This window comes from Macaca thibetana, chromosome 8, assembly GCF_024542745.1.
Source record: "Macaca thibetana thibetana isolate TM-01 chromosome 8, ASM2454274v1, whole genome shotgun sequence".
Classification (NCBI taxonomy): domain Eukaryota; kingdom Metazoa; phylum Chordata; class Mammalia; order Primates; family Cercopithecidae; genus Macaca; species Macaca thibetana.
This window is the reverse complement of record NC_065585.1, coordinates 9,554,406-9,577,190: the sequence shown is the minus strand read 5'-3', so window position 1 is coordinate 9,577,190 and position 22,785 is coordinate 9,554,406. Positions and strand designations below refer to the sequence as shown.

The 22,785-nt window shown below is 37.7% G+C and overlaps 1 protein-coding gene across 3 annotated transcripts in view; it reads left to right on the top strand.

The window, feature by feature from the left end:
- Positions 1–22,785, top strand: part of KHDRBS3 (KH RNA binding domain containing, signal transduction associated 3) — a 201,778-nt gene that overhangs the window by 125,613 nt on the left and 53,380 nt on the right. For all 3 annotated transcript variants that reach the window (XR_007728260.1, XM_050801567.1, XM_050801568.1), the window contains exon 7: positions 20,405–20,487. Coding sequence is in view for 2 of the 3 variants with exons in the window: in XM_050801567.1 (XP_050657524.1) it covers positions 20,405–20,487 (83 nt within the window). In the remaining variant the exon portion in view is untranslated. The remainder of the gene's footprint in view (positions 1–20,404; positions 20,488–22,785) is intronic.

Genomic DNA, 22,785 nt, shown 5'->3' with positions numbered 1-22,785 from the left:
CAGTAATTCCCTGGTTTTAAGCTACCCAAAGTAGGTAAATGGAAATGAACTGTTAGGAAGAAAGGGATGATGTTCGGATTAAAAAGAAATGAACACGTGAACAAAGCACTGCTAATACATTTATTGGCAAAAATAAGAATAACACTTTCATTTAAGAATTTCACAACATCTGTATCTCTGAAAAGGGCTTGTCATTTCTTTGGAACTCAGAAACGTAATTTTTAAAAATCTCCTTGGAATGTATCCAGTGATAAAGGTTTGATTTCTATACAATGTGTTTGGCTATATCAAACCAACTCAGTTTACTTTTCATCAACTTTCATTTAAAATTTACTATCCGAGGCCATTATTTCCAGAATAAAAGATGAAAAAAGATCACAACAGTGGTTTACTTAAACAAAATGAGGAATATTCTATTTTTTTAAATCCTGCCACAATAGCTGCATTTTTCAGAAAGTATGCATTTCAGTCTTTAAGATACTCAGTGATTTTCAGATTATGTGTACTGCAAGTATTCTGATACAGTTTTAGGCCCAAGAAAAACTTAGCCGTATCTGTTCTAATTATTTTTACTTATATTATGCCTATTTTAGAAAGTGTACTGCTTTATTAGCCAAAGTGAGAAAACTTGATAATTTACAGGTATTTCCTTGTAAAATGTGCCTATTGAAATTCGTCTGCTATTTCTCAAGGTGAGTTGGTGAAGATATTTGATCATTTATATTGTCATCTGAGCCAACAGTTCTTCATTGGAGTCACTGTAACAAAATATTCCCTGAGTGTGCTTCATTGAGATGAACACCTGTTAGCAAATAAATCAATTTGACTCTGATTATTATTACAAGAATACGTATGACACAGTAGCCATTTGAGTAGGATAGACTAGCCATTGGTAACACCAAATCCATCTCTCAATAATTCTCCTTTTCAGAATAACGCTCAAACAAGATAATTTAACATGGTTAACTTTTTCCCAAAATGAAGAAAATAGATAATGGATGTTTTTTCAGTCATTTAAGTATAAATTTGGGACCTTCTGGTCTATTTTTAACTTAGTAAACTTAGATATAATTACAGTAACTCCTCATCTCTTTTTGGAGAACAAAAAGTACATTTTTTCCAAAATAACATTGATTTATTATTTATGTCCAAATAATGAAATAACTGACAAATTAAGATAACCCAGTACACATTCAGTGAGAGCGCTTTGATAATTTAAAGTGCTGGTGTCATTACACAGAAAAGCATGCCTGGTGTGTCCTGGCAGAGCCCAATTTACATATGAATTTCTAAAGTGAAACCATTTTTTATAAATTGTTTTAGGGTCAACATGCAAAGAAAATACACAATCTGAATAAATTAGCATCCCCCTAACACTCAGTATGGTAGTTTTATTTATTATCTATGTAAGACCTTTTTCATTTCTATTACTTTACCTAAACAGTTGCATGTTATTAGCTACTGAAAGGAAAACTATTTCCTCTTTACTGCTGCTCTCAATACTTCACTTTTGCACTGTATGTATGTGTTGTGTTCAGTTCTCTGCAGACATCGACTGTGTGTCCTACAGTTTAATTCTGAAACCAATTACCAGGAGTTAGCACAGACCCTACAGTTAAAGGCTTAGTCCCACTTGAGATGCCAGTTGCAACTGATGGGCCCCCAGGTTACTCACAACTTGTGTCTGACTTAGATGGAAATTAGAGATTCCCACAACCCCTTTCTCATGTTTGATAATTTGTTAGAACGGCTCAGAACTCAGGAAAGTAGTGTACTTACTATTGCTAATTTGTTATGAAAGAATACAGGTCAGGAACAGTCTTATGGAAGAGACACATAGGTCAAGGTGTTGGGGAGGGCATTCCATGCCCTCTCCAGGCAGCCAGCCTCCGGAAGCCACCTCCGTGTCTTCAACCAGCCTGGAGGCACTCCAAACCCCTTCAGTTGGAGTTTTTAATGGAGGCATCACTACATAAATGTAATTGATTAAATCATTGGCCATTAGCGATTGACTCAATCTCCAGCCCCCTCCCCTCCCTGGACGTGAGAGATGGGGCAGCAAGTTTCAACCCTTTAATCACACAGATGGTTCCCTTGACAGCCAGCCACCTCTCCTCTATCCTTAGGGACTTTCTGGAAGTCATCTTATTGATGTAAACTCTTCTGTGATTGAAAGGGACTTGCTATGAGTAGCAAAAGGCCCTTCTTTCACCTTTATTGCTCTTATCACTTAGAGACTTCCAGGGGTTTTAGTAACTGTGAGCCAGGAGCTGTAGAAGACAATCAAACTATATATGTCTTGCTATATCATAGTATCAAAACTACCAAATCTAAATTTCTAACTCTGGTATCATCTGTTCACGGTCCCTTCTCCCTGAATGCCCTATAAGCACTTTGAAAGCTGTGATATAGACCAACACAACGGGCCTCTTTCTTCCCCAGAGTTTCTTGTTAAGATGAATGACACTACCATACAACCAGACTCCCAAGGTCTAATTCTTTCATCTTCCTTCTCTGTATTCAAATAGCTACCAAGTCTTTTCACTTGTTCCTCATGAATAGCTGTTTGATTTCAAGCTCATCTGCATTGCCGCTGGTTTTGTTACGATGCTCTTCTTGTTCACTGTTTTATTCCTAGCACCTAACATATAGTAGTCACTTAATAAATACTGGTAGTTTGGATGGATGGATGCACAACAGACAGAGGTTGTCATAGCCTCCTCAGTTGCACCTTTGCTTGTAGTCTTGCTCCAGCTCATTCCTTTCCTTAAATAATGTATTCTTCATACTACTTCCAGTGTACTTTCTAATATCTAACATTGAATATGCTACTGCCCTCCATCTCCCCCCACAAGGAAGAGAACTAGTTGAAAATTTTAGAAGGATCTTAGTCTCTTCAGGATAAACTTGAGACTCGTCTGCATTGTGTTTAAGGGCCTTCCTGAGGCCGTTCATTCTCCTGTTGACTAACTGACTGTCATTTTGCATTCAGTCTATCCCAATTGCAGTCCCTTAAACATAGCAGGAACTGTAAACTGTCTGTTTTCCTGAGCTCTTGGCTCTCTTTGAATGCGCTTTCTTGTTTTGTCCATGCCAACTCTGTTTACTATTTGTAGTCCTTGATCGTGGAGCCTTCTGGACCTAATCAAGCATAGTTAGCAGCATCTTTCATGTCCCTTTAACAAGTTGTACCCACTTCTGTGTTTACTTACTTGTCCTCGTCCTCAGTAGACTGTGGGATCCTTTAGGGAAGAAACTGTGTCTTTGTTTTATCTTAGTATACCCAGTCTATCACAGGACCTGACATTTTGGAGATACTAAGTAAATGTGTGGAGGATGGATAACATGGCCTTTGTCAATGCCAACTAATTCCGTGTCATGCCATGTGTTATGTCTACTTTTCAGCACACTTAGTGAAATAAAATTGAATATCTTAAACAAGTTTTAGCAGACATAACATGGTCCACTTTGTGAACTGGTAAGTATGAAAGACAATGCAATTTAATATAAAGATTATTATTCTGAGAGGCAAAATACAGTCATGTATCCCTTAACAACAGAGTTAAATTCTGAGAAATGCATCATTAGGCAGTTTCATCATTGTGTGAACACCGTAGAGTGTTCTTAGACCATCTTAGATGGTAGAGTCCACTACCCGCCTAGGCTCTATGCTTTTGGGAACAAACGTGTACAGCATGTTACTGTACTGAATGCTGTAGACAGTTGCTACACATGTGGCATTTATGTCTGTAAACATATCTAAACATAGAAAAGACACAGTAAAAATGTGGTATTATAATCTATGGCTCCACTGTCCTATATGTGGTCCATAGTGACCAAAATGTCGTTATGTGGTGTGTGGCTGTACTTGGTTTCTAACCTCCCTTCTCTTCAGAGTGACCGTCTGTTGTGTTTTCATGCACACTATTTAAGCTTTCTGGGCCTGAATTTTCTTTTAATCTGCAAAACAGTGGTGATGATACATAGATAGCGGTTAGTCTAAATGACATTCTTAACCTCTTTCCAACTTAAAAAGTCTGCAGTGGATTGAGTATTTTTGTCAAAACTTTGTTTCCACTCTCACCCTAAAGATGGTTTTTGAAATAAAAATTGTGTTTTCATCAAATAGAAACCTTTAATTGAAAAGTAAGTTACGGAATAAACAAATACATGTTTTAATGATGGTAGAAACAAGCTAAAAGTGAGTAGCTGTGAGCCTTTTGAATTCTAAAACATCTTGAAAAGTGTTTTACAAAATGAGATTTAAAAAATACAGACTTGCCATCCCTTAAGATGTATAAACTAAAATTGCCTTAGGAATTCTAATCATGCTATTTTCTAACTCATTTAATTATGATTGCATCAGCTCTCTATTCATAAGAAGTACTTATTATTCACTAATATCTCTTGATATCTCAATGTTGTGTAATCAATTCTAAGCATTTGAGGCTGAGCTGATGGGTTAATCACCTTTAAAGGTAAGTATGCTAGAGCATTTTAAATGTAGTCATACAAGCTTGTAAGAATACAGAACCTGTTTTCTTCGGCAGATATTTTTTGTTCTTTGATTATCTAACTATAAGATGTTTGTTGAACAGAGCGTGGAATCGTCCTTAAATCGTCTCCTGAGTCATGGTAGTGCCTACTTAAGAGAGTCACTAGGTACCTTTTCAAAGTCACACAGCCTATTAGGGCAGAGCTAGAATTCGAAGGCCAGCGTTCTGGCTCTAGATGTATTCTAACGGAGAAGCTAACAAATGGGAAAAATTATTTAATCTCTTTGGACATAAAAGTTATTATACAGAATTTTGGACAAGCGATACATGATTAAGGAATAATTGGTTTTACCAATCCTTCTGCAACTACTGCAGGATATGTTATTTCCTCATAGGACAGCTGCCATTGGTTAACTTAATCCAGGTTTAAAGAGTCAAAGAGATAGTTTTGAATAGGAGCAGAAATCTAAACCTCCTGTTGTACAAGCAGGCCTGCCTTGTCTGTGTGTTCCCCAGTGTCATGACTCACTAAGGCTGTGTAAGATGAAAGTTGTCTTGAAGAAACCACTGTTGCTACCATAAATGGTGCCCTCATCTGTACATGGGAATAGAGGGACCACTGTTTTCTCTTTGTGATAAGAATAAACTCTTCTGAAATTTTGATGACTAGGAACATCAATGAAGGTCTTTAGGGGAAACAAAATGTATTTTTTAGTATACATGTTGTTATTTAATGTGGATTTTATTTAAGGACTCAAGGAAGTAATCCTTCTCACTTTTTTTAGAAAGCTAGAGCTCACCTGAAGCTTTAACTGTATGACTAGTTTGGAGATTTTTGTAGAGACGAGAGTTGTACTGACGGCAAATTTCCCCAATGCAGTGACTACTCACATAATATTTGACAGTTAACTAATCTCAAAACTGCTTCAATTATCTTGTTTTCCACAGTGAGAAATTTAATTAAAACAGTACAGATTGTGAAAAGGTTATTTATGAAAATGCATTTTAAATGGAATTGAAAAGCCTAGGGACACCTTTTTATTTTAGATAAAAAGATGAAGGTTCTATAATTTTTCATATTCATTTTACCAGAAGCCAGGGTAAAAGCAGTGTGCAATTTACTTGAAATGTCTATCAGAAGCCTCACAAATCAATCTTTTGCCTAAATTGCTTGAAAGGTTGACTTATTTTAGAAATGTAAGACTTTAGGAAATAAGTTCAGATTTAAAACTTCCGAGTGTGGAAGGTTTTTTTTGGTTTTGGTTTTTTTTCTTCCTACTTTAAAACAACAACCAAACACCTTATCAAGGTAGCGGAAAGCTCTAAAGTGAAAATGTCATTAAGGCATGGAAAGCAAATTTTGCTGTCATAATCAGGCTTGCCCGTCCAAGTTTGTTGAGCTATGATGGTTTTATTTGAGCTGATGTGACAGATGTAACATATTCCTCCGGTGAATTAGGGCAGAGGCAGGGAAAGGAACTTGTGAACCAATGAATTTTCTGCAAGAACCTGCCACGTTAGTTTTACACCAGCATTCATAGAACACGGTCTCTGCCTTTAAGTAGATTAGAGTCTAAGAAGGAACATAGTGTTGGGGAGGAAAAATAATTTTCTCTCTACCTTCTGAGTTCTTAGCTGGAATGCACCCAAAAGAAAAATAAGTTTTTTGACATGCATATTTTATATATATGTGAGAGATACTCAGGGAATTAGTAAATCTCAAAGAGGTGGCTTAGAACTCTGGTTCATATAGCATCTTCCGTAAGGAACAGTAAATTTTTGCAGAAATGACTAGATAGACAAAGGCAAAGGACTGTAAGTCTCTAGGGAGAGCAAATTCTGGAAAGGTAAATAAATGGAAGTTTGTTATGTAGATTCCTCTGTTGGCATCTCAGGCTAATAAGGGTCCAGAGTTATCTTTGTGAGCCTCAGTGTCTTACTCCTGTAATCCCAGCACTTTGGGAGGCCGGAGTTGGAAGATTGCTTGAGGCCAGGAGTTCAAGACCAGGCTGGGCAGCATATTGAGACCCTGTCTCTGCAAAATTAAAATAAATTTAACAAAATAAACTTGTTTTTGGTGATCAACCTTGGTCCCTCCTGGTAGAAAGGGGAGGAGGGAAACCTTTACCTTTATAAATTTATGTCTTGCTTTGATGCAGATATAAGAGGGCAGAGAGCTTTTTTAATCTGCTGATTCTCAATTAGCTTCAGCTCAAAATAATCTTTATGCTAAAGTGGCATATTTTGGGTTGGCATGCCTGATCTCCTGCAGTAGTTATCACCCTCACTTTGAATTCTTTCATAATTACTTGTGTATTTTAGTTGGTCAGTCTGTTATTTGGATCCACAAGTATACATCTTATTTAAGGTACTTATCTTAGAGTAATGTAAGTACTCTTTTATTTTTCTGATTACTTTCCATTATAGTCTAAGTTATTAATGGTAGGTAGGAGCCATGCCTTTTGATCTACAGGACCCAGTATATAGTAAATACTCAATGTTACATTTCTTTCTTTTTCGGTTGAGACAGGTCTTGTTCTGTCACCTAAGCTGGAGTGCAGTGGCGCAGTTACAACTCACTGCAGTCTCAGCGTCCGGGACTCAAGCGATCCTCTGCCTCAGCATCCTGAGCAGCTGGCACCCCATGTGTGCCACTGTGCCCGGCTAATTTTCTTATTTTTTATAGAGACAAGGTCTCACTTTGTTACCCAGAATGGTCTCAGACTCCTGGCCTCAAGCAACCCTCCTGCCTTGGCTTCCACAAGTGCTGGGATTACAGGTGTGAGCCACTGTGCCCAGCCTGGATTTCCTGATGCAGAGACAAAACAGTTAAGCTTGAGAATTAGAACACCTATAATTGACATGTACAAAGAATAGGGAGGAACAAACAGGAGAGAGAACTGCTTGATGGAATGTGGTAAGCACTTAGAGGAGATAACATTTAAACCAAACGGGAAGGGGATGAGTAGCATTCAGGTAGGAGGAACCAAGAGGTCTCCCTGCGCAGACTCTATGTGATATTTAAAGGTGTAGACACAGGGAGAATCTTAGTGTGCTTCAGTCAGCCAGAAGAATTTTGGTGATGTCCATTATTGATGAGGTTTATTATCATCTTTATCTTTATACATTTTTATTCTATTAATTCTGTTTATAGGTAGAATAGAGTGTGAGGTATATAACAGGATGTGGAATCAGGACCGTAGTGGTTAAAAGTAAATAAAATAAAAAAGCAGATTTAAAATAGAACCACGTTGTCGGGCTGGGTGACAGAAGTGGAAGGCCAGCTGGCCATCGTGATGTGTTCTTATAGTGTGGCATTATCCTGGAGAGTTCATTACAGTACAGGGTCTGGCCCTCAATTTTATAGGGCCAGGCAGTGTATCATAGGAGTTAAAAGCAAAGTTGGGAGCCAGACTGACTTTACAGTCCTTGACCTGTCTTTAATTGCTGTGTGACCTTACTCAGATTGCTTAACTGTTCTGTGCCTCAGTTGCTAATTCAAAGACGGAAATACTCGGGCTTATCACATGAGATTGTTAGGTTATAAAGATGAGGTAAGTTATCTTGTGGAAAGTACTTGATACCTGACCCATAAAAGGTGGTATATAAGTATTTTATTGTTGTTGGCGCAGAAATCTAGTTCTTCAGTTTACCAGTGTAGCTCAGTCTTTCAGGGCATACTCTTGCTGTATGTTAGACAGTAATATATAAAAATTATAATATCCAGTACTATTCACATGTGCTAGAATGACTAAAATTAAAAAGGTACTTTAAATTGTGGACTGGGATGTGGCATAGTAGGAACTCTGATGCACTGCTGTGGGAATGTACAGTGCTGCAGCCACTTTGGAAAATTGTCTGGTACATTTGGCTGTCTGTCATGAGCACAGCCCTCCCCAGGACCTAGCAGTCCTGCTTCTGGGTAATTCCTCACCAGAGATGCATATGTAGGTGCACTGGAAGAGTGTGTAAGAATCCTGTAGGCAAAACCTAGAAAGAAGCAAAATGTCTATCAATAGTAAAATGGATGAACAAATTATAGTGTAATAATTTAGTGTTTTAAAGCAGTAAGAATAAATCAAGTGTTGCTACACACAACATCGGTGAATCTCACATAATAATGAAGGAAAAATGGCACAAAATAGTAGATATTCTGATTTCATTTATATAAAGCTCAAAGCAGGCAAAATTCATTGATGGTGCTGAGAGTCAGGATGGTGGTTACTTTCGTGGGAAGATGGTGATTCAGAGGGAACAAGGGCAGCTTCTGGCAACTGTTGATGTTCCATTTCTGGATCTGAGCATCAGTTACTTTTTTACTCCTGCTGTGTAGCTTGGTTGTACTCAGTTGGTAAGAATTCACAAAGCTGTGTACTTAGGATTTGTACCTTTTTATGACTTATTTTATGCTTGAATAAAAAGTTTAAAAATATGACCAATTTGTGAGTTAAGAGAATTGATAAGACTAAATAGACCAGCTGCTCTTATTTAGAACAGAGTAACACATCTTCCTTCAAGCAGATCTGTTATTAGACCACGTGGTAATCTGACAGTTCCTCAGTAAGTCTAAAAGCAGAGCAGAGAATAATCTTAATGCAAATTTTATACAACTCTGATAGCCTGTTCTTAACATTTTCCCTGTACAGAAGCCTCTGCACTTTGAATTACACGTGCCTTTTGGTGGGCCAGGAGCCATTTCCCCTTCACAGTGGGACTAAAGACACTTGGCATCTCTCATCTGGCCCATCATTCAAAGAGGGGCTGTTGTTCTTCTCAAGGAAGAACCCTTGGAAGAGTGAATGAATCAGTATAAATCCATGACTAATGAAACGCTCACCCCGTGCCAGGCACTGGGAACACAGTGGTAGACAGGCAGATGAAGCCCTTGTTCTCGTGGAGACTCAGTTCTGCTGGGAGACATGGACAATAATACATATTGGGTATTGATGAAAGTCAGCTTCCAGACTCTTGCTGAGCATGACTACAAAAGGTGAAAGAAACAATCAACAAATAAACAAAAAATTCTTAGAAGGCATGGAAGCTAAAATGGTTAAAAAATAATAATAACTGGGCCAACAGCTTGAAGGAAAATGAAAATGAAAGGCAGTTTTCCTCTGAATCACGTAGTATGAAAAATGACTGGTGTGACTGTTTCCTCAACTCTCTTAAGAATGGCACATAACTAGTATCATTCTAGATACAGAGGAAAGACATTGATTCATTTTATACACAGTGGATGTCTTAGGACATCAGATTTCGTTCTCTGGTGGAACCCTGGTGAGAAAGACTGCTATGAGCTTCTGCCAGTTTCTAAAGAAGGTAGGTGAGAATGTGAACTGAGTCTTAAAAGAAACCTAGAGCCCAGAGAAGTTTTTAAAAATGGGCCTTAAGGGTCCACCCCACTTAGGTGAAGGGACTGATAAATCCCCTTTGCTGTGGAATGGATCCCAGAGAAGCTGTACTTCCAGAGAACACACTGATACTCAGCTTCCAATCATAGCAGTCCTTTGTGGGACTAAGGTTAACCTAGACTTGCCAATTCTATTCTGAAGAAATATAGCAACATAGTCCTGAAATTATTTTTTTCATGTGTAATTGCTGATATTCAATAAAAAATTACAGGCATACAAGAAGGTACTATAATAAAAAACTAAGGAAAAGTACAGAAGTAGACACAGTGGACTCAGATAGCAGATATTAACTATACTCAATTATAAAAAAGGAATTAAAAAATAAATTTGATGATTTAAACTGAACTGGAATGTATAGAAAAATAGACATTTTGTAACTGAAAAGAACTACATGGATAGGTTCAGTAGCAGATTAGACAGAGCTGGAGAAAGAACTGGTGTGCTGGAAGTTAGATCAGCAAAGCATGAAGAGACTGGACCACATGGAAAGGACCCTGAGCACAGAGTCTCTCATGGCCACCTTGCTCGTTTAAAGCCCAGAGGTTCCACGTGGTCTGGTCCCTACACCTCTCTCCCAGCTCACTCCACTTTTACTTCTTGTCTTACTCTATTCCTGCTGCTATAGCAAAATTATAATATTAATAAACTATAATAATGAGATGTAATTAGATACCTTAGATGGATAATTTATAGAAGAAATGTATTCTCACATTTTTGGAGGCTGTGTAGTCCAAGATCAAGACACCTGCAGATTAAATGGTGAAGGCTTGCTCTCTGATTCATTGATGGTGCCTCTTGCAGTGTCCTCACAGGGCGGATGGACAAAATGGATGGCAGGGACTGGAGGGTCAGGCAGCTCTCTGAAGCCTGTCACGAAGGCATTAAACCAGTTCATAAGAGTAGAGCCTGCATGTCTTAAGCACTTTCCAAGAGGCCCAACTTCTTAATTCCACCACAATGGACATTAAGTTTCAACATAAATGTTGAAAGTACACAAACATGCAAACCACAGCACTCCTCTGCCTCATGGCCTTTATGCTTGCTGTTCATTCTATCTGAAATACTCTCCCACTAGTCCCCTAAAATCCGTGTGACCAGCTCCCTCATGGCTTTCACATTTGTATTCAAAGTCTCTTATCTGAAAGGACCTCTCTGGCCACAGTGTCTAAACTCTCAAACCTCCCCAACACTCTCATTGTCTTATATACCATATATTTTGATTGGTTTTGTTTATCTGCTTCCCCATGAGGACAAAGATTTTCATTTTGTTTTGTTGGTGATGGATGCTATGTCCCCAGTGCTCAGCACAGTGCCTGACACATAGTCAGCATTCAGCAACATCTGCTTCCCAGGATAGATGGAAAGATGTCCATAAAAATCTGTAGCATGATGCAAGGTTAATATGGATCCAATGAAATTTAGTTATTCCCCCTTTTTCCTATCTTTGTGGAATTTCTGGTTTAATTTCATTTTCTTTAATTTTTAAATTTACAGTTAGTTTTCCCTTCACTTGTTCGTAGGATTTCTGACTTCATTGTTATTTTGTTTTTCTGTCAGTGTATTTTTCAGCACCTTGACAAATTAAACAAATGAAATTCTATCTCAGTTGGATATGAACTAAGAGAAGAGATCCTATGAATGATTGACACAGACATATTTTAAAAGGCTATATTCAGATGTGGATAGAATGGCAGCTAATCTTGGTCAGTCATTACCTAAAATCCAAAGTAGTTAATACAAGTATTTGCAGGATGGAAATGTAGACATCACATTTTAGAGAAAGTTTTAAGAATTCATCTTATTCTATAAAAGTCAAATACCTGGATAGCTTTGATTTTTCTCTGGTCTGAAAGCTTGAGACCGTTAAAAGGAATAGGTCTTTAGCTAAAAAAAAATACTACGTTTATTAGGTATGAACTGTGCCAAACAATTTTCATAAGTATTTTTTGGCTAATCTTCCCACAACCATTGGCTACAACCAGGAGGTATATTATGATTACCATTTTGCAAATTTTGAAATTGGGCTTCAGAGAGATTAGTGACTTCCCCAAAGCCACACAGCTAGTAAGTAGCAGATCTGGAATTTGAACATAGTCATCAGACTCCAAAGACTGATGCAAAGAAGTTGTATTGTCTAGAAGTCACGTAATATTTTCCTCACAGCCCTAAAGTAAACAACTGGGCATGTGATTTAATTCTTAAATGATGACTTATTTAAATGATAGGAGAAAGATTCTTATTTAGAATTGTTAATATGGTAATTTTTATCTTTAGTTGACTTTGTGATGTGCTCATAGTCTACTTAATGCGTCTCAGAGGTGATACTACATCAACCCGGATACTGTTACCCAGAACCCCAGTGAAAACTGAATTTCTGAAAAGACTGTTTTCAGTTAATGTTTGTTCTTTAAACTCAATCAAATTATAAGACTAAGCTTTTAGCACTGTGTTTTATATGAAAACTTTTTCCATGTTGAAGTGACCAGTTTCCCAATTAAAGTGAGATGTCAGATAGCGTAATTACATTCTTTTAAAACGACTCAAAACTGAAACAGTATTTTAAAAATCACTTTTTTAAATTCATCTGTTCATTTAAAATGATTTTTTCCAGGTTTACATGTGATTTTACTTGTAACAGAAATAGAATTAAATAGGTCATACTGTTTCCTTTACTCTGGAAAATCTCTTCTTTTCAAAGCAAGATTTCTCTGGTGTTTGTCCATGTGTCGGTTTGAGTTTTATAGGTCAGGAATGACAAATGAAGAATCTCCACCTGTGTAAGAACACACCTTCCCTTCCTGTAGCCTGGCATCCGCCAAGCAGACAGCTCACCACTGGCATCTGCCAAGCAGACAGCTCACCACTGGCATCCGCCAAGCAGACAGCTCACCACTGGCATCCGCCAAGCAGACAGCTCGCCACTGCCGGCTCAGTGCCGTTTCTAAGCTGAAAAGTCAGATTTGATGAATAAGCAAGTCTTTTTAATGAGGCAAACATTATTTATGTTTATAATACTAATTTCTCATCCATGTTTGTTCAGTTTTTAATAATGTTCTGATTTCAGAAGTAGAATACAGAGTTCCATAGGCAATTTTCTGCTGAGGGCAGGGAATCTAAGACTGATACTTAATGTTTGACAGAAAATGATATAGGTGAGTTCTTGTCATCAAATTTTACAGTATTGTAATACTGCATTTTATTATACAGTATCTCCTCAAGTTGCATTTTTCTTAAAGAAGCACTTAACTACATTTCCTGCCACTTGTCATTAATTAGTTCTTTTTGTCATTTGTTCAACAAACGTGACCACATGCCTCCTATGTGCTAGACACTGGGAATACAAGAGAAAAGGTCTGCTTTTTACCCTTAAGGACCTTACAGACTTACTAGTCTATAACTGTATGCAAAGAAATTACAGGAGCTGTGAATATACAAGTTATTAGTTATCATGGACGCAGGAAGGAGAGAGGGATAATTCAGCCTGCGTTCTTCTTGCTGCTCACCAAAAAGGTGATGTCAGAGGAAACAGCCCGTGCAGAGGAATTGCGGGTGAAAGGACACAGCTGCTGCAGGGTCATCGCGCAGGTGCTGAGGCCCACAGCACCAAGCAGCAGTGGCAGGCGCCTCCCCGGGTGAGTTACTGTGGGCAGAACTGTGAGAGGCTTAGGAATTTGTTCTTTCTCTTGTATCTTTGTTTATTAGTTAATCTCCCCCTATTGTTCTCAGGACAAAGGAGTGCGGAATGGAGATTTTAAGCAGGCAGGGAAGCAGTACAAGTGAGGATTTGCATTCTAGGTGTATAATTTTGGAGGAATGTTTAGATAAGGAAGCATTAGAAATCCAGGATCAGTTAGGGTCTCTGACTAGTCCAGTTGAAGAATTCTGAATGATTCTGATGAATCTAATAATTCTGAATGAAATGATTCACATTAGGAATGTAGAGGAAGGGGGGATGGGTGTAAGAGAGATTTAGGGAGATTAAAAATAGACTCATTGGCTAGTTGGATGACAATGGGATGGTAAAGCAGAAAGCATTGATTTTCTCCAGATGTTAATGCCTTCCTAGTTGTGTGTGGACTGATGGATTCTCACCACAGTATTAGAGAGCTCTTGTATCTCCAGCACTGCCTTGCTCACAAGTGCATGGCCTGATTTTTAAAGTGCAAGGAAAGGGATAAAACATCTTTGCAGTATATTTTGACAACATAGGGGTGCGGTATGTATGTATGTATTTGAGATAAGGTCTTGCTTGGTCATCCAGACTGGAATGCAGCGGCATGGTCTTGGCCCTGCGCGGCCTTGGTCTGCAGCCTCCGCCTCCCGGGCTCAAGCAATCCTTCCACCACAGCCTCTTGAGGAGCTGGGAATACAGGTGCCCATCACCATGCCTGGCTAAGTTTTGTGTTTTTTTAGTGGAGACAAGATTTCTCCGTGTTGCCAAGACTGGTCTCAAACTCCTGGACTCAAACAATCCGCCCACCTCAGCCTTCCAAAGTGCTAGGATTAGTAAAGGAGCTTTATTAAGCTTCTTCCAGAGGAAATTCCTTAGATTGCTTATAACTTTAAACTGCCAGATTTCCTCACTTTTGGTCATCTGATGAATGGCTAGAGGCTCTGGGGATATATGGACCAGCTGAGGAAAATTCAGGAAAGAGGTGAGAGGACTAAACAAAGAAGAATTTGGCCTGCTTTGCCTCTAGAGACATTCAGTCCAGCAATGTAATGATCATCTTTTAAGTCGTCATTCTGTTCCAGGCACTGTTGCTACTCTGTGCCTGGTGTGGTAGTGTGAAAGAATTAATAAGACACAATCCATATTCAGAAAGGTAGGTGAGGCAAAAGCAAGGCATATCCTATGCAGCCCAGTAATAGAAGTATATATGTTAGGTCCATTGTTGGCGTAACAAAGGTGTCATAGACGGTTTTCATGGGATTGAGAAGTTATAACAGAATTGGAAGCTCTCATTTTAACTTCACCTTGAAAAATTCACTAGACAGAGAGGGCAGGCCAGAGACTCATAGGAAACAGCACATGAAGTAGAAATAGTCATTGCATGGGAGGCACAGAACACATTGCAGAAAAATGAGTCTGACATGTAGACTGGGGCTTGTCACAATGGGGTTCTCTAGGAGCAAATATGGAAATGTGAAAAATTACACAAAAATTTCAAATATAAAGAAAATCTTTCAGCATATCTGAGCAGTGCCAGCAGTGAAGCATAGTGAGTTCCTCATCCCAGGTCTTGGCAAGCTTTTCAAGAATAGATTCTAAGCTTAGATGTGTGCTTGATCTAAATCTTGGACATCCCCTTCTATACTTTGATTCCACTCAATTATCTGTTGAATCATAGCAAATAATGCATTCACTTTTTTTAAATTTCTATCTTAGCCTCAGAAACATCTACTGAAGAATTTTATAATACAAAACTATGTAAATAAGAAAAAATGAGCAACCAGTGGTTCAGAACACTGGAAGAAGATGGGAGCGTTAGGGAAAAAAGGGAGGCCTGCTAAACCCTCAGATCACCCAGTCCTCAGACAAAAAAAATCTTAAGGTTTAGAGGCTGTTACCTAGCTCCACTACTCTCTACTCTTCCTCATTTTAATCATTTGCTGAATCATTTGTTTATTGGTTAATCCCCCTTCACTGTTGTTCTCAGCCAGTGACCTCTTCTCCTTCCTTGTGGTAAAAATAGTAGATGTTCAACAAGAATTCCCTGTGCTCTCTGCCTGGAAACTTGGACACTGATTTGCAGTCACACTCAGCTTTTCCTCCTTTTCTCCTGTTGCAGTCTGCTTCATGCTTCCCTGTGTGTTTCAAGTGTTGTCCACTGAACAAATAATACTCGTCATAATGGAAGTACAAAATATTCACCAGCATGGCCAAATCAAACTGCGAAATCCTCCTGAATGAAATCTTGTGAAAATTGCAAATTTAATCTCTTAATATCTTCAGTGTAAAAATATCAAAGTCAGTAATTCAAAGACCTAAACAGTTTGAAAATTCAAATAAATTGCTAGTATTGTAATATCTGACAGAATAATTGAGTAAGGAATGAGTGTCATAACTGTAGGATTAAAACAGTATACTGCTTAATATTTTATTTTTTATAATTCTAATCATTTACAATCTTGATTCTTCAAATAAGCACAGAAATAGAATTATTTATTTGAAGAAGCATATTCTTTTCAAACTAACATTACTAAAGAAACCATGATCTTTCATTTTGCCAAACTGTATGCACAATGCGGTGACCTAGTTTGCAAGTTTCAACCTTCATCTTCACCCTTTCTGTTTCATGCCCACACACCAAGAGATATTTCATAAACACAACATGAATGATGTCATCCAAATTCAAATCCTTATTCCTTAACTTGGTCCTTCATGAGCTAATGTTTAATTTTCTGGGTCTCCTCTTCCATTTGCACCATACAGAGGAACCATAACAAGCTATTTGATTCCTTGAATGAGCTTAGTTCTTGTCTTCCTGTACCTCCATTGTTTTGCACCTGCTGTTCGTTCTGCCTAATACTAATTTTTAATCACTATTTTAATGGCAACTTCTACTTTCTGTAGTTTGAAACTAATTTCTAGCATTGATACACCTGGGAAAATTTCTTCCACTTTCTCTTTCCTAACTGGGCTGGTCTATCCCACCTCAGTGCTTACCCTTGACTCAGCAGTTGACTTGTAGAATTATAGTTATCTCTTTAGTTGTCTGTCATCTGTCTCCCACTACTTACTAGACTCCTTTCCAACCATAGTGTCTAGCAGAGTGCCAGAAATGGCATGGGTGCTAAGTGATGAAGGTTTAATTTAATCAAATTTTCCTTCCATTAGGAGCTTCCAGCTTCTTTTAATTCATAAGAATTATTTGTAATGTCTGCATTTTGCTACTTACCTAATAACCAAAATCATCTCAAAGTATTTGTTTGTTGTCTGATAGCTTTCTCTTCCTTGATTAATTATTGGAAGATCATAGTGGAATTAGTAATCTACCTTTAGCTACTATGAAGAACACTGGCTTGCAAATTGTGTTATAATCATATTCATGACTTCTATTATTCCTCTGCCTCCATTTAATGACTATCATTTTATATTATACATTGTCATCAAAGTACAAAACATATAGCTCTTTGACAAATATTCAGTTGCTCTTTTCTAAAAAAGGTGTTTTTAAATATTAGTGATCATATGTAAATAAATTATTTCTTACTCCTACAAAGACAGCACCATCCTTCATATTAATATTTGTTTTACAAAGTTGAAAACTTTATAATACCACACTATTTTGATTACTGTAGCTTTATAGTAAATTTTGATCAGGGAAGACTTATGGTCTGTCCTGAAGAATGTGTCATGTGCAGTGGAGAAGAATGTGTATTCTGCTTCTTTTGAGTAGAGTGCTCTATAAATGTCTGTTAGGTATAATTGATTTGTATTGTTGTTCAAATGTTTTTTTTTCTTTTTGGGCCTTCTTTCTAGGTATTCTACTTATTACTGAAAGTGTATTAATGAAGTACCCAACTATTATTGTTGAATTTTCTATTTCTCCGTTTCATTCTGGTAGTTTTGCTTCATGTATTTTGAAGCTCTGTTGTTACGTGTATGTTTATATATACGCATATGTGTTTATAATTATTTTACTTTCTTGATGGATTGATCTTTTTATCATTTTTCAAAATGTCGTTTTTCTCTAATAACAATTTTTGTCTTAAAGTCTCTTGTCTAATGTTAGTATTATAGCTACTGTAGCACTCTTTTAGTTACTATTTTTGTGGAATATCTTCTTCCATACTTTTCCTTTCAACCTGTTTTTATGTTTGAACCTAAAGTGTGTCTCTTGTAGACAGCATGTGGTTGGATCATTTTTTCCATGATGCTAATTTCTGCCTTTTAGTAGGTGTGTTTAATCCTTTTACACTTAATGTAATTACTGATAATGTAGGATTTATACCTGCCATCTTGCCATTTGTTTTCTACATGTTTTAGGTCTTTTCTTGTACCTTACTTCATTCTTTTGTGTTAAATGTTTTCTTTTTATTCACTGCACTACTTTATTTGTTGTTTCTTTTTCTACATTCTTATTTTCAAATTATTTGTATTGCTTTCTCATAATTAAACCAACACAAAAATGCTCTTTAATAGCTCCATTCTCTCCACTCATTTTTGTCTTATTACTGTCATACAAATTACATCTTTATACATTGCGTACCCATCAACATGGATTTATAATTATTTCTTCATGTATTTGTCTTTTAAATCAGATAGAAGGAAAAGAGTAAGAAATGTTTTTAAAAGTTTATACTATCTTTTATATTTACTTAAGAATTTACCAATGTTGTTTTGCTATTGTTGTTGTGGTTTTTTTTTTTTTAATGTGGAGTCAAATGACCTTTGTCTTAATTTCTCCTTCATTTTTGAAGGATAGCTTTGCTGGATGGAGAAATTTTAGTTAACAATCTTTTTTTTTTTTTTCTTGTTAATATGACTTCCCGTTGTCTTCTGGCCTTTATGGTTTTTGTTAGAAATCAGCTGCTAATATTATAAAAATCTCTTGAATGTGATAAGTTGCTTCTCTCTTTCTACTTTCAAGATTCTTTGTCTTTGTCTTTCAGCAGTTTGACAATACCCATGTCTACATTTGGGTCTTTGAGTTTATCCTTTTTGGAGATTATTGAGCTTCTTGGATGTGTAGATTACAGTTTTCATTAAATTTTGGAAGTTTTCAGCCATTGTTTCTCTATTAAAATAATCTACTCACGTTTTTTCCTTTGGATCTCTCAGTATGTATATGCTCATATATGTTCATACATTTGATGCTATCCCATAGGTCTCTGATACTCTGTTCATTCATCTTTTTTTCTCTTCCTCAGACTGGATTTTCTCAACTCATCCATCTTCAAGATGACTAACTTTTTTCTTCATCCTAATTCTATCTGCTGATGAGCTTCTAAAATGAGTATTTTACTTTAGTTATTGTACTTTGCAACTTAAGAATTTATTTTGATTATTTTTTATGTTTTCTATATCTGTATTATTTGTTTGATGAGACACTGTTCTTAAACTTTAGTTGGTTAGAAAGGCTATTATTTAATTCCTTGACTACACAACTATCGCCTTGTATACCAAAATCCACACATAATCAAGTTTCATAATGAGCCCTGCAGAACATATATATTTGAAAAGTTGGTTTTCCATATATATGAGTTTCACATTCTATGAATACTGTATTTTTTAGTTGGAAAAAAACCTGCACTAAATGAACCCACACAATTCAAATATGTGTTGTTCAAGTGTCAACTGTATTGAAAATAACCAAATTAAAAGTCTTTAGTAAGTCCAATGTCTCAGCTTCCTCAGGGACTGTTTCTATTGACTGCTTTTTTTCTTGTGTAGGGACATACTTTTGTGGGTTTTTTTGCATGTCTCAATTTTTTGTTGTTTAAAACTGAACATTTAATGTGTAAACTCTGGAGATAAATTTTTTCCAGGGTTTCTTGTTTGTTTTTGTTATTTGTTTAGTGCCTTTTCTAAACTAATCTTATAAAGTCTCTATTTCTTGTGTGTTGCTGTTGAAGTCTCCTCTGTGTTAGTTTACTAGTCAGCTAATGATTGGGCAGAGATTTTAGTAAATGCCTGGAAACTTTCTAATCTTTGCCAAGGGCGTCTGGGTGAATATTGGGACTCATGCTTAACCTCAAGGTCAGCCAGAAGAGAGAGCTCAGAGCGCTATCAGGTCTTTTCTGGGCATGGATGTGGTACTGTGAATGGTCCCAGCCTTCTAGATTGCCAGGAATAATTCAGAGCTTTACAAGGCCTGTTTTGAACACCTCATTCCCTACTTTTCTTTTGAAGGTTTTTGATTAGCCCATTGTTTGCTCAGTTTTTCTTCACTACCTCAGGCAACAGAAATGTCAAACAATTGCCTCTAAGTATTTTGTTCAGATACCCTGAGGAAAAAGGCATTTTGCAAGGGGTGAAGTCTGAGTCAGGTCAAATGAAGAAGACAGTGGGCTAGGAATGGGGTTTTGTCAGAATTCCAGCCTTGTTCTGCCCCCTCTAGCAGCATCCAGACTCCTGGTGATTGTGGCTGTTGGTTTTCAAGGTTCCTGCAGAGTTGGGGAGTGGGGCATGGGAATAAAACAAGTTAGAAGAGCACAAAGCTCACTGTTCTTACCAGGATTCAGCCATTTAAAAAAAAAGAAAAAAGACAACATTTTCTAGATCTCTGCAATCTTTTGGTTAATTTCCAGGGTTCTGAAAATGGCGATTCTAACCATTTTTACCAATTGTTCTTTCTTGGCTTTTGTAGAGAGAATGTGTGGAGGTTCTTCACCGTTTTCACTAAAGTCCCTCCTATATTTTTCTTTGCATTATAAGTAGACATATAATTAAATGCTAGCTGAATTAATGGAAATTCACTAAAAGCAGAATGCTTCTTTCTTTTTAGAAACTTCTCTGAATGTTTTTGTACTTCTCCTATTATGTTTTAGGACTATGATGATGGATATGGCACTGCTTATGATGAACAGAGTTATGATTCCTATGATAACAGCTATAGCACCCCAGCCCAAAGGTAAGAGTCAGTCTTTATTACCAGACCCCACAGCAGAAATCATTCCCTTCCACATTCGTATATTCTGGGAAAAGTATGGCAGTCAGCTAGAGAGGTTAATTTGGCTTGCCCTCTTTTTGTATGTGTTTAAATGGAGAAGCCAGATCTGTTCTAGCAACCAGCTTGTATTACCCTACCCAAGTTTACCGTAATGTTAGAGAAATCAGGCTTGGGAAATAAAAACTGAAATTTTAGTCTAAAAATTTGACTTAAATGTTCAGTATATTTTGAGGAGGAACAATGGCCTCAAAGTCTGTGACTCTTTAGTCTTAAGGCCCAAAGTTACATTGGAACTGTGTAAGTATCCTACATTGTCAGTGCCTGGAGAAGAAACTATCAAAAGTCTTGTTTCCTATTCATAGAACATTTCAATTTCTAAGTAGTAACTCTCCTGTTTTCTAACAACTTCATACTCCTACCTGTGAATAATGACTTAGCTGTAATTTATTTTCCAAGGAAATATTTACCCACAAATAAGTAAATGTTACCAGAGGCAAAACAGAGCTTCATATTACCTCTTCTGTTAATATTACCTTGATGTTCATTGATACATAAAATTAGTGTTTCTTATGTTGAGAATGTTGTCCTAAATACGTGGAAACCTTTTGTTTTATGTTTTAAATTCTAAGTGGAAGATAAAGGTAGACATATACACAAAACAAAATATTGGCTTTAGAGTGATTCTGAAGCATAAGAAAATATGGACTATGAGGCGATTTTGATGAAACACAAATTCACTTTTGAACTCGTCCAGTGCCAGTCAAGCTTTGAACACATAGGTTCTCTTATTTGTTAACTCTGGTCCTGAGGTAGATAGGGATATAAAAAAAAACTTTTGTTTTTGCTCATACTGTTATGCCCAGACTGTTTGTTCCCCAAAGAAGACCACCAGAGTCCAGAGTCAAAGCCAAGCGGCAAGGATCTTTACTACAAGTTCGAACTTGGTCCCTCCTTTACACAGTATACAAGAGGGCCCTGAACAATGCGAGCGTTTGCTTTTTATAGCCCGAAAGTTGTAGGGGAACAAAGAAATTCTTTTGGCTCCTGCGCTTTCAGTAACCTTGAACGGCTGTCCCCTTATCGGAGACTTTCCAGGTGGTGTTTATACTGGGCTCAGGGAGTTTGAGAGATATATGGTGGTGGGATGGGAGGATGGGATGTGTTTGTGCTAGGCTCAGGGAGTTTTGAGCCCGGGGCTGAGGAATGTGCCCAGCTCCTTTCATTCCCCCCTTCTCTTCAGGTATCTTTAGAGCCAATCTTGGGTCTTATAAGTCTGATTCTGTTTCAGCGTTTACAGGTTGGTATTGGGCTCTGAGGACCATGAGTTGTACAGTGTTAAATCTTTCTTTAACAAATTGTAAAATTCTGTTAACAACACAAGGTCCTACGGTAAGCAGAAATAGTAGACTTAGCAGGGGTCCAAGGAAGGGGGCTAACAGAGAAAACATAGAGGAATTCTACCATTGGTCTGCAGCTGAAGCAAACTGCCGAGTTTTTACTTCAGTGCTTAACTTGCGTAACTGTTGGACCCGGTCCTCTACAAGTCCTGATTCATTTATGTAGAAACAACAGTCTTCTTTTAGAAATATACATGTACCACCTTTTTCTGCAGTGAGTAGGTCTAGGGCTCTCCGGTTCTGCAAGGTTACCTGAGCTAGGGACGTGAGCTGCCGCTGAAGGGAGGCAAGGGACTCAGCCGACTCCTCTATAGCAACGGCAAATTGTTGGTACAACTTGTTACTTTCTATGAGGGTGTGACCTAGGGCTCCCCCCGCCAGTCCGGCCGCAATGAAGGATGTGGTGAGGGAGATTCCTGCAATGAGGGGGAGAAATATGGCTCGTGCAGGTCTTGGTCTAGGGTCTGGGTGAATAACAGCACTAGTCCAGTTACCGGTATACCCTAGGAACTCGCCAGCAGTTAGTAGAGTCAACCGGGGAATTAATGTGACAGGGAGACACAGTAGGTTATTAACAGAAGGACTAGGTAGGTTCTTAGATAAGGTTCTATTACACCAGAAGAATATGCCTGATGGAGCCCTTAAGGTGATATTAGGGGGCGTTGCAGTGATGCTGCAGAGGCTGGAATTGGTTCCTGAGAAACAGTAGGGAAACTTTTCCTGACTGGGGTTTAGGTATAGGGGCACGTTCAGGATAGGAGCATACGAGAGGTTTCGGAGGTTGTTAGCTTGGGCAAAGGTAGAGGATCCCCATGGCAGAGGGACAGTGGTTAGCGGTGGACGCCCTAGAGTGGCGCACAGA